The sequence below is a fragment of the Labrus bergylta genome, chromosome 17 (genome assembly GCF_963930695.1).
Source record: "Labrus bergylta chromosome 17, fLabBer1.1, whole genome shotgun sequence".
In the NCBI taxonomy this organism is placed as follows: Eukaryota; Metazoa; Chordata; class Actinopteri; order Labriformes; family Labridae; genus Labrus; species Labrus bergylta.
The window spans coordinates 6,187,554-6,203,846 of record NC_089211.1 but is presented as its reverse complement, the minus strand read 5'-3'; the positions used below and the strand labels follow the sequence as shown (position 1 = coordinate 6,203,846).

General features: G+C 39.8%; 1 protein-coding gene across 3 annotated transcripts in view; it reads left to right on the top strand.

Annotated features, from left to right (window-relative positions):
• LOC110000908 (WD repeat-containing protein 7) overlaps positions 1-16,293 on the top strand; it is a 93,460-nt gene that overhangs the window by 920 nt on the left and 76,247 nt on the right. For 2 of the 3 annotated variants that reach the window (XM_020656292.3, XM_020656290.3), the window contains exons 2-14: positions 799-970; positions 1,104-1,210; positions 2,032-2,110; positions 2,245-2,419; positions 2,675-2,751; positions 3,337-3,456; positions 3,585-3,730; positions 3,851-3,953; positions 11,260-11,407; positions 11,821-11,936; positions 12,347-12,479; positions 13,188-13,408; positions 14,477-14,672. In XM_020656292.3, the coding sequence (XP_020511948.1) occupies positions 812-970; positions 1,104-1,210; positions 2,032-2,110; positions 2,245-2,419; positions 2,675-2,751; positions 3,337-3,456; positions 3,585-3,730; positions 3,851-3,953; positions 11,260-11,407; positions 11,821-11,936; positions 12,347-12,479; positions 13,188-13,408; positions 14,477-14,672 (1,780 nt within the window). In that variant the 5' untranslated portion in view covers positions 799-811. The remainder of the gene's footprint in view (positions 1-798; positions 971-1,103; positions 1,211-2,031; positions 2,111-2,244; positions 2,420-2,674; positions 2,752-3,336; positions 3,457-3,584; positions 3,731-3,850; positions 3,954-11,259; positions 11,408-11,820; positions 11,937-12,346; positions 12,480-13,187; positions 13,409-14,476; positions 14,673-16,293) is intronic. The other variant, XM_020656291.3, reaches the window with a different exon arrangement.

Genomic DNA, 16,293 nt, shown 5'->3' with positions numbered 1-16,293 from the left:
CAAGAGCACATCAGAAGCACTAAGGAAGTGAATTGGCACCTTTCCAGCTACCAGACAAATTTCCAGGCTTGGCTTGGCAACCCTCCGGTTCCCATCCCAAGTCCCTACAGACTGAGCTGGTTCACTGGTGAAATATAAAAAAACTGTAAACTACTTTAAACAAATGAACAGTTGTACAAATATGCATAATTTAAATATCAATATGAAATATAATACTAATTAATATCCAAGGTCTAGAGATGTGCCTCACTGTCCTGTCTGCAAATTCAACAACCTTATGAGAAGAAGAAAAAACGGTGTATATTTATCTTTTACAATGTAGCTAAACTTTCATAACGTTTTGTGTGATATGAACAGTGTGGCAGTTTGAGAGATTCAGAAGAACAACAGACTAGATACATAAAATTAGATACATTATGAAAATGAAAGCAAACTACAGGAGCACTGCTCACACCTCTCTGAAGTCAAATAAATAGTTTATTATGGTATGCAAATCTGCAAACACAAAGAAGACTGTATACGTCTGGGTAAGCCAGCTCATTGAATGAGTTCAATGTAAACTCACCCAATAATGGAAAATATGGTCCCCTTCAAATACTTAATAAAGTATGATGATTCCTGTTACTTTATTCACTAGATCCACCAAACACAGTCTTTGACATCAGGGCATTTCATTCATTCATGCTTTCAACCACTTTTTTTCAAAACCATAATTTCAACATTATTTACAAATGTAGAGCAATGAAATGATGACAAACTATAAAAAAATAACAAACTACTCTCTGTCCATTCTTCCAGACACATCAGCATAATGTCGGGGAACAACCTGGTTCTACCCATAGTGCTATGGGGCCGCACGGCTCCCACCCACTGCATCAGCAGCCTACTGGTGATGGACGACTTCAGCACCATCATCACCGGCTGCCATGACGGACAGATCTGCCTGTGGGACATGACGCCTGAGCTGGAGGTACTGATGAGAGGAGGGGAAAGTGGTGATGAAGATGGTTGTTGTGTGGGAGTTTGTATGCTACCTCTTATTTGCTCAGCTTTTTATTGTATTGTTATAACTCCCAGTCTGTCGTCTTCTTCTTCTGCTTCAGATTTGTCCCAGGGCCATGTTATTTGGTCACACAGCCTCCATCACCTGTCTGTCTAAAGCCAGTGCATGCAGTGACAAGCAGTACATCGTCAGTGCATCAGAAAGCGGGTGAGTGTGTTTTGATTGGTCAGAAGATTTTCATTGATTGTGATAACTTGCTCTGAATAGAACCACCAGCATCGTTCCCAAAACGCCTCATAATCTTAAACATTTGTTATCTTGCACTCACCAACTTACCAGATGTCTCCTAAATGTTGTATTTAGAAATACATATTATTGTTCTTACTGCCTTTGGGTCTGAGAGATGAAGAAAACTTTAGTTATCCCAGAGGGCAATTCTGTTCCACAGTCCACCCAGACCATGCAGACATTTACAAACAAACAGCAGATGGAGTACGTCAGAGGCAACAAACAAATCAATACTTGACAGAGACGAGCCCTGGCACAGTAGCACCCTCGTGTGGTCTCTTTGGGTAAAGACACACACAACGGACAGGCAAAGATGAGAAGCTCATTTAAGGAGAGTGCGTATAGGCCGCTGACGCAGGAGTCACAAGTATAGACACAAAAAACAAGGAACAAAATAAGGAAAAAATACAATGAGGTTTTCATTCTGAGGTTTAACAGCCTGATGGCACATGGAATGAAAGATTTGGAATAGCGGTGAGTTTTCCTGAGGGGATGAAGCGGCCGATGTCACAAACAAACATGTCTGTACTCTAGTTGACCTTTTTTTCCCTCATGCTCGGGACTATAGCAGGCTTGTGTTTTCCAGGTTTGGTGCTTTGACCTGGTAATTGCGATCAGTTGTTTTCATGTCAGGTGATTCTTCAGTATTTCAGTGGTTGCAGCTCTAGAGAGTCAAACAGAAGGGCTGTCTATCTGTATTCATACACAAGTCTGAATTGAATTTGTTCATGTTTCCACAGGGAGATGTGTTTATGGGATGTGAATGACGGACGCTGTATTGAGTTCACCAAGCTGGCCTGTGCTCACACTGGCATTAATGTAAGATAAACACTACTTAAAGCTAAATTCTTTTATAAAAGCTGTTATTTATTTAAGAATTAAGTCATTCAAATCTACTCTCTTTCTCTCTGTGTCTCCTCCTTGTCTCCCCTCCCTCCTCTGTGGTCTTCCAGTTCTATCAGTTCACCATTGGCACTGAGCGGGAGGGACGTCTGCTCTGTAACGGCCATTACCCAGAAATCCTTGTGGTGGACGCCACCAGCCTGGAGGTCCTGTACTCGCTGGTGTCTAAGATCTCCCCTGACTGGATCAGCTCTATGAGCATCATCCGCTCCCACAGAACTCAAGGTGAGAGACGCAGACGGGAACGTTTCTCAAGGGGAGGTCGGGTTATTTTCAATCTGTTTGCAGCACATATGTCATGCTTTCCTTTTCTAGTTCTACTGTTAGATAATACTAACATTGCATGTTAATGTGCTAAATTGTCTCATTACACGTTCATGTTAAATGTTGGCTTGTGAAAATATACCCATGTTCTTTCATGTAAATAGACAATGGCATGTAATATCAACCACGAGACACGAACGTTCTTTCTCTGTGCAGAGGACACCGTGGTGGCCGTGTCAGTGACGGGGATTTTGAAAGTCTGGATCATCACAGCTGAGGTCAGCAGGATGCAGGTACACCGGCATACAGATGTTCTTTTTGATTAAACATCAGTGTGTACAATCAGCCGTGTGTGCTGCAGGAAATCAAATCAAACTCAGTGATAGATACAGACATGCAGTGACTTTAATGGCTGTGTGTCAGCATAAAACCTCTGTGTCACAAGAGTTTATGATGAAATATTACTGAAAATACTCACGTTATAAAGATCACAGCACCATGTACATAACAGTTAGAAAGGTTAGTTTTTTTATGTGTCGCTGTAACGTCCAACTTAATAGCACCACGTTTTGTACTGTCAGAGCAAAGAAATACACTTCACATTATTTCAGGGAAAATTTTTAAATCTTTTCATGTTAGCTGGTACTAGAGAATCCATACAGTACCATAAAGATGTGTATTTGATTACATTGACCCCGTCCCCCCAAAAAAAGAACATGATATGATTATAAATAATTAAGAGAACTTGATAATTTTACCACAATAAAAATAAACATAAAAAAACATATTTTTGGTTCTACCCCAGATGTTGACATGTAAAGGAGCTCAGGCTCAATTTGTTTTGTCTGTCTGTGTGTGTGTATGTTTTTTATTTTCAGGACCTGGACCCTGTGTTTGAAGAAGAGTCCAAACCCATCTACTGTCAGGGCTGTCAGAGTGTTTCCTTCTGCACCTTCACTCAGAGCAGCCTGCTCGTCGTCTGTTCAAAGTACTGGAGGGTAAGATTCAGTAAATAGTACATACAGTGTTCCAGTAGAAGGCTGCATGGACCAGAATTATTCGCTCTCTTAAGTCTCAGCCAGAGCTAAACACCCTAATAAGAGACCTGTCTATCTCTCTGTGTCAGGTGTTTGATGCAGGCGACTACTCGTTGCTCTGCTCGGTGCCCAGCGAGAACGACCAGGCCTGGACCGGAGGAGAGTTCATCTCTGCTGACAGAGTCATCATCTGGACCGAAGACGGCTGCAGTTACATCTACAAACTACCAGCCAGGTAATGGTGTGATCACTGCAGACCAGGAGCTCAGACTCACTTCCAGGCTCAGCTAAAATCATGGGAGCTGGACAAACAGAGGGCCCTTTTTTGACTATGACTTCTGTGTGTATTCCTCAGCTGTTCGCCTGCTAGTGAACATTTCCGCAGCGATGTTGGGAAAACCAAAGAAGGCTCAATCCCTCCACTGATCTACAGCATCTCCGGCTTCTCAGACAAACAGGTCAGCCTTCTGTCTTTCACTCTGTTCAAGTTATACCTTTATATACTGTACGCTTTAAGTTTCCAACCAACACATGACTCTCAAACTACCTATATTCTAAGCGTTGTAATTTTGTGTATGAAGAATTATAAAAAATAGTATTATTAAAGGATTGCTATTCAGGCTTGGGATATTTGGGACAACCCAGGAAAATATTTCCTGCAGACTCCTGCTATGCAACAGTACAAAAAGCCTCATCATCATGTGTCACAGTTGTAGCTCTGTTAGGACTATCTGAAAATTAAACTAGCTGTCGCTTTTCAAATGATATGGGATGAGAGTAGTGGAGTGAAAGTATGCGTCTCTGTTTTTTCCCAACTGAACTTTGTGCCCTAAGATTATTGATCACAAGGCCTCATCAGAGCTGCTAACACCATCTTGTTTGACCAGTTAATCAAATATCAGCCTGAAGAACGACAGACAGAATTACATGCAACATCCAGACGTTTTTATGTCATACCTTTGCACAGTTGAAGTCCAGCTCCCCCGTAACAAGGTGACAGAAGTATATATATCAGTGAAGGGTAGACACAACATGAATAAAGGTAATAGAGTACTTTTTAACTGCTCTGTAGTAAAATCTAGAGGATGTGATCCTGATTCAGGTTCATATTCTTTATTGTACCACATAGGGAAATTTGTTTTGCAGCAGGAGTGCACAGAAGACAACACATACAAGGACAACATCACCGTAAAATCCAAATCAAACATGAGATAAAAAGTCTGATAACACAAAACAAAATGAAACCATATAAAGCATCACAGTAACATCAAACAAGACCTCATCCCAAAATGTAACACTTTACTAACGTGCAGTATGGAGGTGTGCAAATGAGTGACTAAAGTGCAAGAAGAGAGACCTGAGGGCTAATTGATGTTTACTATAGTAATTTGCAGTGGGGACAAATGAGACCTGGAGTCTTCCTCACAGGAGCTCTGAAACGACGACCTGAGCGACCTGAGGGTAAAAGATCAGACTCACTCTTAATGGGTGATTTGAGCAGACCACTATAGCCTTAGTTCTCCTCAGGACCTGCTTGTTATAAATGTTTTGAAACAAGCAACACGCTTATTGCTAATGTAAGAAATGTGATGAATACGTTTGTTTTGGTTACACCCAATGGAAGGTGCAGAAATGTGCAGTTTTATTTGCATTGTAAAGTCTATGTTTAACTGTGATCTCTGTCAATGTGCTTCAAAGTCTCCACAGCACTTACTAACCAAACAAAAGGCCTTTTAGCTATAATAGCTACAGAAAGTGTTGAGTTTCATTCATGGTAACTTCTTCAGTGTTTCCACTTCCGATCAGAGTGTTGGCCCGCCACCACAATGTGACCAAACGCCGACCCCAACAGAAAAGCATGAATTATTAGTTTTATTTCAGCTGTCTTTTATGCGTTCGCTGTCCTGAGCACAGTCACTGCTCTGCTCTCGTGTTCCTTTGAGCGAGTTTTTCTCTTTCCCACAATAACATCAGATGTGAACACTGTTCATATTGATACACAAATCACTAAATATTTCCCAAGAATCTCATTGAGATGTAATCTGGCTTTTAGGGCATTATTAAGTTGTTACAAAGTTGGATTTAGTGATGTGGAGATTTACTTTTTTATTACATTAACCATTCAGAATATTCAAGAAAACATAATTCTGTAGCTACAAGCTGTTGATTCTGTGGCTATAACATGAGTTGAGGCCATAATTGTAATACGAGATCTTATTAAGAATTCACTGACAACAATGAACTCTAAAATCTTCTAATTTTTTAACTCAAAGTAGAGACATTTCAGGACCTTTTTCGCCGTAATGCGGAGACTAATCCTTGTGTATCCACCTGGTGTTTCTGTGTTCTGTATAGTTATGATTTCATGTGGACCTTCAGTATGTTGATTTATGTGCATTTATGAGTTATTGTCTTGTTTGTATTTATTTGTTGTCTGTGCCTTTTGTTATTTTTGTTGTTCCTTCTGTTGTCCTCTGCCCCCCTCCCCCGTCCCTCCTTTGACCTCCTCACTTCTCTCAGAAGGAAGGAGAAGGAGGTGAGGAGGAGGAGGAGGTGGGGGTTGTGGAGGTGATGTGCATCCCTGCCAGCGGGTGCGACTTGGAGCTCTACACCCCAGAGCTGCTATACCACCACCGGCCTCTAGAGGCACCAGTAAGGCCCAGAAAATGCTCACTTGAAAAAAAGGCAGGAAGAAGATAGTTCAGATTCTTGGCTGAGCTGCAAAAGCTGAAATGCGTAAAACTACGATACCTACACTGATATTTTTTTAGTAGTTGTAATTTGAATACACAGTACTATTTACTCTTTACATTTTACTTCAATATTTGTCTGCAGCAAGTTTCAGACGCTGATATCTAAAGAAACAAACTCAATGCAATGATATGTCAAGTATATTCCCTTTATAAGGGAAATTTTAAGTTGTTGTAAATGAAAAGGTTTACTTTATTCACCAGTTCTTGTTTAAAGGTTTGTTAGAGGTCAACTTGACTATTCAAAAGTTGTGATTTTGCAGCTCTGCCAGAAATAAGGACCCGAGCTGAGAGGAGCGAACTCTGAGAACAGCAGTGAAACTGAAACATCCACACAGTGGTTCGCATTCACCCTGCAATGTGTTAACAAACAGGGACATTTCAGAAACTAATTCAATAGTTAAACTCTGAATGAAACAACACAAAGTGGGTCCAAATACAGAAAATATTTTTTGTTTGAAAACATTATATTTGAGCTTAAAGGGTTTTGTTGCTACATGACTATTATTAATTAACCTACTGAGCTGTTTATTTATGTTTGTAAATCATATCATATTCTATTCTGGATGGAAGGAGGAATCTGAAAGGTACACATTGTCATAATAATTTAAGTAAAGCAAAGTGCTCTCTTGTTGATTGTTTGTCCCCATTACAAAAAAAGACATTTTTAATTTCATAACAGAGACTAAAAGAGAATTAGTGGAAAAATATGACAGAGAGTCAGAAAAAGTTTCCAGATTTCAGATCAGTTTTCTTTTAACTCTCTTACAGGAAGCACAAACAACCAAAACTATGACATAAATTATAAATATCAGCTACAATAAGCTCATTAATTCATCTCCTTCTCCAAGTTTGAATGAAAATTGTAAGACTTTATTCTCATAAATTTCAAGTCTAATTGCGAAATTGTAGTTATTTTTTTCTTTACTGTGGCCATAATACTTGGTCATAGATGAGCTTTATTGATCTCCCACAGGGAGAAATTCAGTGATACAATAGAAAAATACAGGGCGCTATAAAAAGGATAAAAAAGGACAATACAAGAAATATGAATCCAACATGGCTTGCAGATAGATTGCAACTTGTTGCTCTAATTATTTGCTAAGAATGTACATTTCGATTGACCAATGACCTCATCTCGTTATTACTGTTGAAACAAGATTATAGTTTAAACAAAGGCCTCACTCGAAAACTGTTTATTTTATGAAGCTTAAATTTTCATTTCCTATGAAGTTTAATAAACCCTAAAATAAATATGATGTAAAGTCCTCTAAAATAGATGCTCTGTATTTCTGATGAGGCATAGCACTTCAAAAGGAACGTTAAAACCTCAGGAATCATTTATATAAACATTGGTTTAATTTAACCTTACTGAGCATGTATTGCATGTAGAAATATTAGAGGATCGAGACCAGACCCTTGGGGAACACCATATTTCGAGGAAAAAATAGAAATGGTTATGTCCGTCAAGTAAAATTTGATCCTTTATTATATCTTGTGCTATCCTTTATTTCCAAGAGAAGCAGCATCCAATGTGCACAGATGTTCATGAATTCATAATGTAGACATCAGATTTATTCAATCAGTGTTTGGATAGAAATGTGAGCCGCTGAGTCGATGATGTTTAAAGTGACCTACCTGTTTAGTTTGCTCCTCTCTTCGGTTTTCCTTCCTGCCTGACTGAGAGACTGAACTCACTCTGGTTCCCTTACTTCATGCTCTCCTCCCACTAAAACAAAACTCCTCTTCCAAAAGCACCATCACCCCCCTCATCTATCTTCATACTGATGAAGATTCATGCAAAGTCCCTGTGTTTATGACACATTCAGGACAGAAGTGATAGAAATACTTGACATTTTGGAAAGTATCTGGTTTCTTGTCTTACTTGCACCTGTAAGATTTGAACTATACAGTTTGTATCTTTGCCAGTAAACTTTAAACCCCAAGATAAATGCTAACAATACAAGCTAGACGCATAATGGACTTGAGGGAGTTGAAATTTGCTCGACAGTTTACAGTTAAAGAACAGTCTTCAACTTTAAAACGGCAATATTATATATTTTGCAAATAGTCACTCACTTAAGATAGAAGATGGTGAAAGTAATAGTAGCAAGTGAAATCAAGTTTAAAATAAACAGAAATGGATAAAACATTTATTATAAGCTAATTATAATCCAACGTTTACCTTTTTCATATTTGTAGTCGTAACATATAAAACTATATGTTGTTTCTGTGTTCGGCAGACCTTAAGTGTTCCTTTTCAACAATTTGTAGCAAAAAAAAATGTGTTTTGTATTTATTTCTCTTTAATTAGAAGTTGGGCAATGTTTTTTTAATTGGCTGAACTTTTTGTAGTTATTAGAGTCCGACCGATATATTGGCCAGCCGATAAATCGGCTGATATTAGCATATCAAGTTACTATCGGTATCGGGTAATTTTAAAGCAGATATGCACCGATATTTTAAGATTTATTCAAATTGCATTTCATTTGAGTATCATTGTACTAGACTAGCAGTACTCTTTCTGGTGTCACCAGCAGAGGGTGCTATATGGCTTACAACAAGCATTATCACTCACATATGTACAGTTACTTTCCAGTTGTGTTTGATAACTGCATTTGAGGGATTAATGCAATATATGTGTATATGTAGATCTATCTCTACGGATGGCAGATATATCTTAGGAAGATAATATTAATATTGGTATGGGCCGTTAAAATCTCATAAATCGGTTGGGCCCTAGTAGTTATCTATAACATCTGCTTTTTCTACTAAATGTGACATTTTCATGTCCAAATAAAGTTCATCTGGATGAGTTATTATTTTGATTAATTAATATTTAACTCCCAGTCCAGTTTATGGATAATCAAAGGGAAATGATTTAGTGAATAAAGTACCTGATTTCAAATCAGCTCTGTTTCATTTCAGGAATAATTTGTCTCCAATAAAAAATAATGACTAGATTAATTTAAATATAATGTCTGTTTGTTGAGTGAGAGTGGAAAATTTGCACTACCTTCAATTTTTATGTCAATTTTTCCAAATGTCCTTACATATATATAGAATTTCAGCCAAAAGTGAAACAAACAGAAAAGTACCCCACCATCATTGCAAGCCCTCTCCGATCCAGATTCTCTCTCTGATTGCCTTTCTTCTGCAGTGCTGTCTTCTCACTGATGTTGGTTTTGTTCACATCATGGCTTTAGATGTGGTTTGCTTCATGTGTGTGTGATTATCGTGTCTTAAGCAAACATTGTGTGGCACTTTGCATTCCCTCTTTGCTCATCCACGGTGTTCAGATGTGCTGAACTCATCAATTATTTTACACAAAGGACACTTCAGTCATTACTGCTTCTGTTCCTCTTCAAATGTCACAGTTAACATGGCTGCACATCTTTACCTGCCCACAGGTTCACTAACGTTCACCCTGTCCATCATTTATCACAGGGATGGATCATCACAACCCTTCACCTCCTTTAGCAGAGCTTCAGTTCCAGGACCTTGTCCTAAAAATGGACAGAGACAGAGATTATGTTTAGCTGCAGTAAAAATTGGTCTAATGTAAGAACTCTGTAGCTTGGTAAGAACAAGCCCCATTATTATAGTAACAAACAGCCTCTGCCTGTGTGAGCTTTTTCTGAAAAGATGGGCATTTTTAGCATTATTTACAATACAGATATACCAATGGTCTGTATAAGAAATGGGCCTAGTCTTAGTGACGTCACTCATGGTTTTTAGAAGAGTTGTATGAAGCCCAATGATGGCAGCCGCCATATTGGCAAGGCTGCTTCAAACTTAACGGTCAAAGGAGGTGGAGCTGAGGCGAGCCTTTAGCCTCCTGATGAAGAGACAAAGTGTCCACCTGTCAGTGGAATCAGCTATGAGTCTAGTTATGAAAGTCTATGAATAAATGTTAGACTCAATTTAATCAAAACAGACGAAAAGTCGACCTAACATGCAGTTTTTACCAAGAAAGAAATTAGCTATTCAAATGGGAAAACTTTTATTTATCATGATGTCAACATATTTATTTCTGATGTAAAAAATTATATTTTGATATATGGGATCTAATGGGGATTCCTTGGAGCCTAGGGAACACATGATTTGGTTAGTTTTAGGTGTGAAGTGTTGATATAAAGGCAGAAACAAGGGAATAAGTGGACTTTTGTCAGCAGTAATGTTTATATTTCCTTATTGAGGAACTGCACACTTCTGAAGCTAACACCCGCCACCACTTTGACAGGTTACCTTGTTAGCCTAATCGCCTTTCAAACTGTAAAAGTGATGTATGTAGTCATCTCCACACTGTTGTGGCTGGCAATGAGAAACACATCTGTTCAGGTTTTGGTGTTAACACAACTGAGCTCATTTCACTTGTTCCTACTTTCACATTGCACCCTTGAAGAGATTTAACTACATGTACAAAAAAAACCCGTCAGACTGCCATGTATCCAGAGTGATAGATTTGACACAACTGTCCATGTCTATGGCTCTTGATTTCGTCCATGATTTCCTTCAGTGGACAGACGTTGCATCTCATGACATCAAGCAAAGGGACAAAGATACTGTTTGGGTTTGATTGTTTGATTTCTTCATGTTTCTTCACATCGATTTTGTGACACTTTTTGCCCAACCTTTTGTCTTAACCCTTACCTGAATGAATAAGTTCTCCAAATGGCATGTCTGAATAAGTTAGTAATTTTTACCATGTGATTTTAATTTCTCAGCCTGTAGCGGAGTCAGATGTCCAGGTGAATCTGATAATGTTTGGTTCTGTTTTCCTCCGGTTTGCTGTGTTTTGTTGCTGTTTATGGATGAAACAAAAGAGCAAAACCTAACACTTCATCTTCATGTGGGCATGAAACTCAGACCAACAATGGCATTTATAAAAGCTAAGAAAGTCCATCTCAAGGGAGTCTTTAAGGGTTCACAAGTTCCATGCATGTAATTGGGAGATCAGAATCTTCATGTATTCAGATGTTGATGTGTGTTTTTTCCCCAATCCGTCCTGCAGCTCCTGATCTGTCCTCCTGTGACTCGGTTCTTCTTCGGCCGGCGGGAGCCTTTCCATAAGCTGCTGATCCAGGGTGACTCAGCAGGGAGACTGTCCATGTGGAGCATCCCAGACGCCTCGCCTCCACAGCGGCAGTCCATAACTGCAGGTATGAACTGACAATATATAAATAAAAAGATTTACACAGAAAATACAACAGCACTGCCATAAATAATGCCTTTTAGTTACTGCTACTAATACATTAATGTTAGTCAGTTTTTTTAAAAAGTACAAGGGAAGCACAATCAGTAACAAAAGGCAAACAGGGTGAGAAGTAATACAGAACCATCTCTGCTTACTTTATTAGTTTGTTTTTCAGATAACAATAAATAGTACCCTGGCACTCCTAGTCCTGAAATGATGTGCTAAAGTAGTGTACATATGTAAAAAAACTACAAATTCAAACACTAAAACGACCACAAACAATTTAGAATTGTTGTTCAATTTATGTAGACTGGTCTCTAGACGTCCTTCTCTCTGGTTTTGACTTTTATCTCTGTCTCTCTTTGTCTCTCTGCTCAGAGCTGCAGGTATCATCCACCGTCAGTCTCCAGGAGGCGTTTGATAAGTTGACCCCCGTGTCTGCAGGAATCATCGACCAGCTCAGCGTCCTGCCTGGGAAAGAAGAACCCATCAAGGTTTGAACTCTGAAAACATATGAGTTACATTTATGTCAGTATTTCTTTAGTTTGATTTGCACTTTCAAAATGTTTCCATGTGGTCAACAAAGGAGTTCAGGCTCTGCAGTCCTGTAAAGCTGCTCCTTTGAGTTTTGGTTTGAGGAATCGTAAAGCATATGACGTTTTTTCCTTTCTTCTCTTTATTTTAAATTCATGTTAAATCTCCTTTCTGATATGAATATAATGATTACTTTTGTTGTACTAGTATCTCTGACTGTGTAGTTTCTGTGCATTTGAACAAAACATCTGGAGGTTATTGCAGCCTACTTAAATCTAAATCAACAACTCAATAACTCTACTTGTAGATTTACACTTGTGTGTGTGTGTGTGTGTGTGTGTGTGTGTGTGTGTGTATTGTGTTTCCTCAGGTGACGGCCAGCGTGTACATCCCCTCTCAGGGTCGCCTGGTGTGCGGGAGAGAAGACGGCAGCATCATCCTGGTCCCTGCTACTCAGACCGCCATCGTCCAGCTGCTGCAGGGCGAGCACATGCTCAGGAGAGGTGAGGGAGGGGGGACACGTTCAGGGGAAAATTGTCCTTAGTTTACTTAATAAATCTGGAAAACATTTACCGGGAATCAACTGTTAACATGAAGTCTGAAGTTTACATTAAAGGCGAACTCTGGTATTTTTCTTTACATGAGAGATATTTCAGAGGTTTTGAGGACCTATAAGTACAAATGTTTGGAAATGCTCCAGTATTCTCTTTCACTTGTAATTTCTCCAAAGTAAGAAGTAAGAAAGTATTTCTTGGGCAGTAATGCGGCCAATCAAATGTTGACAAATGAAACCACTCGTTTTGTGCCACCAAAGACTCAGAACGCTACAGAAGTTGAGTTTTTTTTCAGAGTATCAATCGTCCCTGTGCTCCTGTTTGAACAACAAGACTCCATAGAATAAAACAAATATATTTTACCTCGCAGAACACAGAGGTAGATTTTTCATCGCTTCTCTGATTGGTTAGATTGTTGTTGTTTTTTTAGCAGTGTGTTTAATAAAAATGTTGTCAGATAAAAACATTAAAGTAACAGAATCAGAATCATTTCACGGTGTCTGAATTTTGGGAAAAATATTTTCACAAACTTAAAATTTAAATCAGAATACATGGATCAAAAGATCTACAGCTGACTTCAGAGGCATTAAAACTGTCCTCAGTGTTGTCCTCAAAGTTTTTCCTCAGTTCTGAGAGTTGTGTTTGTCCTTCCCATAGGCTGGCCGCCACATCGCACCCTGCGCGGCCACAGGAACAAGGTGACGTGTGTCCTGTACCCGTACCAGATCTCGCCACGCTACGACCAGCGCTCGCTGGTGTCCGGTGGTGTGGACTTCTCCGTCATCGTCTGGGACATTTTCACTGGAGAGATGAAGCACATTTTCTGTGTGCATGGAGGCGAGATCACCCAGCTCATCGTCCCACCGGAAAACTGCAGCGTAAGACCTCATGACATATCAGTCTCTGTGTTTCTTTCTTTTTGGTCTTTTCACTTCTTCTATTTTTTCGCTGTGCCTTTTGTTCCTCTTTGCATCCGTGTGCTGGACCTCGTGAAAAGGACTTTGTTATTTTGCTGACATTAGATGTAAATGTTAAGGGGATGATGTCATCGTAGTTACTATGGAAATAGCTCTAATGACTTTGTGTAGCTGTGGTCGAATGTGAAATGCACAGACACAGTAACAGCACGGTGAAACCAATGAAAAATGTCTCATTGTTTAACTGACATTAAGATCAAATAGTCGGAAAATGTGTTGTTGCCATAGAAACAAGAAGTCAGCTGCTGCTATGACCCGTCGGACACAGTCTTTAAATTAGGACTCAGGAAGTTAAGAATCTGTCCACTGTTATGAAAATGCAAATGAAACCTTAAATGAATGTTCTAAGTTTGAAAATGTAATGTAATATATTTAACATGAGAAGTTCTCAAGCAGCAAGTGTTGCATCAGTTCACTGTGTTGCAAATGGCTCATCTGCTGAGTGTCTGATTCAAGTTCTCTGGCTTAAAGAGTTACTCAACATGGAGCCTTTTATTACAATTATAGTAACTTTCAGCTTAAACAGTATACAAAATGTTCATATAAGAATAAAACAGAAGTGAGTCAATTTCAATCAGTGACTAAATGCTTCTTTATAGTTTTCCACATACGATCAAAGGACAATTCTGTGTGTCAATATTAAAAAAGATAACTGGCTGTTTTGCTCCATCTAGCTGTAAAAATGGTGGGATGTGGGTCGCAGAGGGCCTAGGGGTTAGGTCGTGCCCCATGTACAGAGGCTACAGTCCTCCAAGCGGACGGCCCGGGTTTAAGTCCGGCCTGTGGCTCCTTTCCCGCATGTCTTTCAACACTCTCTCTCTCCCTGGTTTCCTACTCTATCTACTGTCCTACAGATGTACATGCTGCTCATGTGGATCAGTTTAGTCACTTAACTTCTTGAAAACTAAAACTTAAACATCATATAAAAGTACCCAGAATGACATTGGAGCTGCTGTGTGTCCTCTGCAGACCCGGGTGCAGCATTGCGTCTGCTCGGTGGCCAGCGACCACTCCGTCGGCCTGCTCAGTCTCAGGGAGAGGAAGTGCATCATGCTGGCGTCCCGACACCTCTTCCCCATCCATGTCATCAAGTGGCGTCCTGCAGACGACTACCTGGTGGTAGGATGCTCCGATGGCTCCGTCTACGTCTGGCAGATGGATACAGGTGAGAAACCAGGAAGGCAGCAGATCCTCGTCTCAATCAGTGTTTGTCAAGAAGTTTAAAACCTCAGTTTTATAATGTTATGTTTCACAGTTGTATTAAATGTTTAGATTTGAGGGCAGATGTGGCTCAGTGGTGGTCTTGTAGTAGAAGTGGGTCCACTTTTCAAGTCCCCAGCTCCTGCAGTCTACATGTCTAAGCTTCTTTAGACGAGTAGTGAACCCCAAGTTCAATCAATCCATTTTTTGAGGGTAGGGACCCAAAAGTGGGTCACTGAGACTTTTCAGTGGGTTGCAAATGTTTGACTGGAACTTTTTTTAAATCAAGAAGTCTGTGAAACTCTTTTTAAACAAGTTTGTTTCGTTCTCCCTTTTTTTTTTTAATTTTGTACCTTCTTGGGTCCAAACTGCACAATTAAATTCATCTGATTAGTTGAAAAACAGAAATTTGGGGCAATATTTCTCACTGAGGAGGTGATGGTGGGTCCTGAGGGTAGACAAGTTGAAAACCACTGGTCTAGACCGTAGGTTGTTATATATATATGTATATAGAGAGACCCAACATTTATCCATCACGAGAAAACACTTGGCAACACTGAGAAAAGTAAGAGTGGCGAGGAAAGACTTCCTTTTAACCTCGAGCAGACTCATGTCCGACTGTGTCGGACTTGCAGAAAGAGAACGCTAAGCTAGGCTAACAACATCATGAAACCAGCACGTAACACACAAACAGAAGATTGATATCGATACACACACACAGGTGACTCAAAAAAAGTCCTTTAAATGTCGTCCCAGCTTCAGACATCCCTGCTCTCCCCTTTCTCTTTTTGTTGTTGCCATGACAACACAATCTGCAGTAAACATGTTTGTGGCACAGCAGGGAGGGAACATTAGCTTGAATGATGACTAGCCACTGGAAAACCCTGCAACAGCATGGGCGTGTGTGTGTGTGTGTGTGTGTGTGTGTGTGTGTGTGTGTGTGTGTGTGTGTGTCTGAATGAGCTGTAGTGCTGGGAGATTGCAGGGTAGCTAAGTGTGAAATTGTGAAAAAGGTGTATGTGTACTCAGGCGTTGGACATGTAATAGGGCCATGGCTCACAGGCCCTTCATCACACTCACACACAGGTACACCACTTCTCCTCTCACTCAATACCTGAGCCGACACTGATGTCAGCTCTGTCTGCAGCTAATGATGTCTCTCTAAACCTTTTTTCCTTTCGCTAAAGGTTGAGGATTGTTGCAGTCAGAGATGGAGAAGTCTTTATCTGTGACCTGAATCATATTCAAGAGACATTAGATGATGATAGTGAGTGCCGAGGCGACGGGGAGATGGTGCGAGAGAGTTTGGAAGATTGATATAAATGGAAGGAGAGTGCAAGGACGAGAAGAGAAAGATTGATAAAAAAACAGAGATCACAGACAGAAGGAGGCTGAGACAAAACCATAGCCTGTTAATAAGAAGTGGACATAGCCTCAAAGACATCACCCATGGGGTTCTTTGTCTTTTGAAGCCTTAGATTTTGAATTTTGGCCATTGCCATCTTGGTTTTTCTTTTGAGCCAGAAGTGACCATATTTGGACAGAAGAGTGATTAAGCATTAAAAAGACTATTTCATAATTGTCAG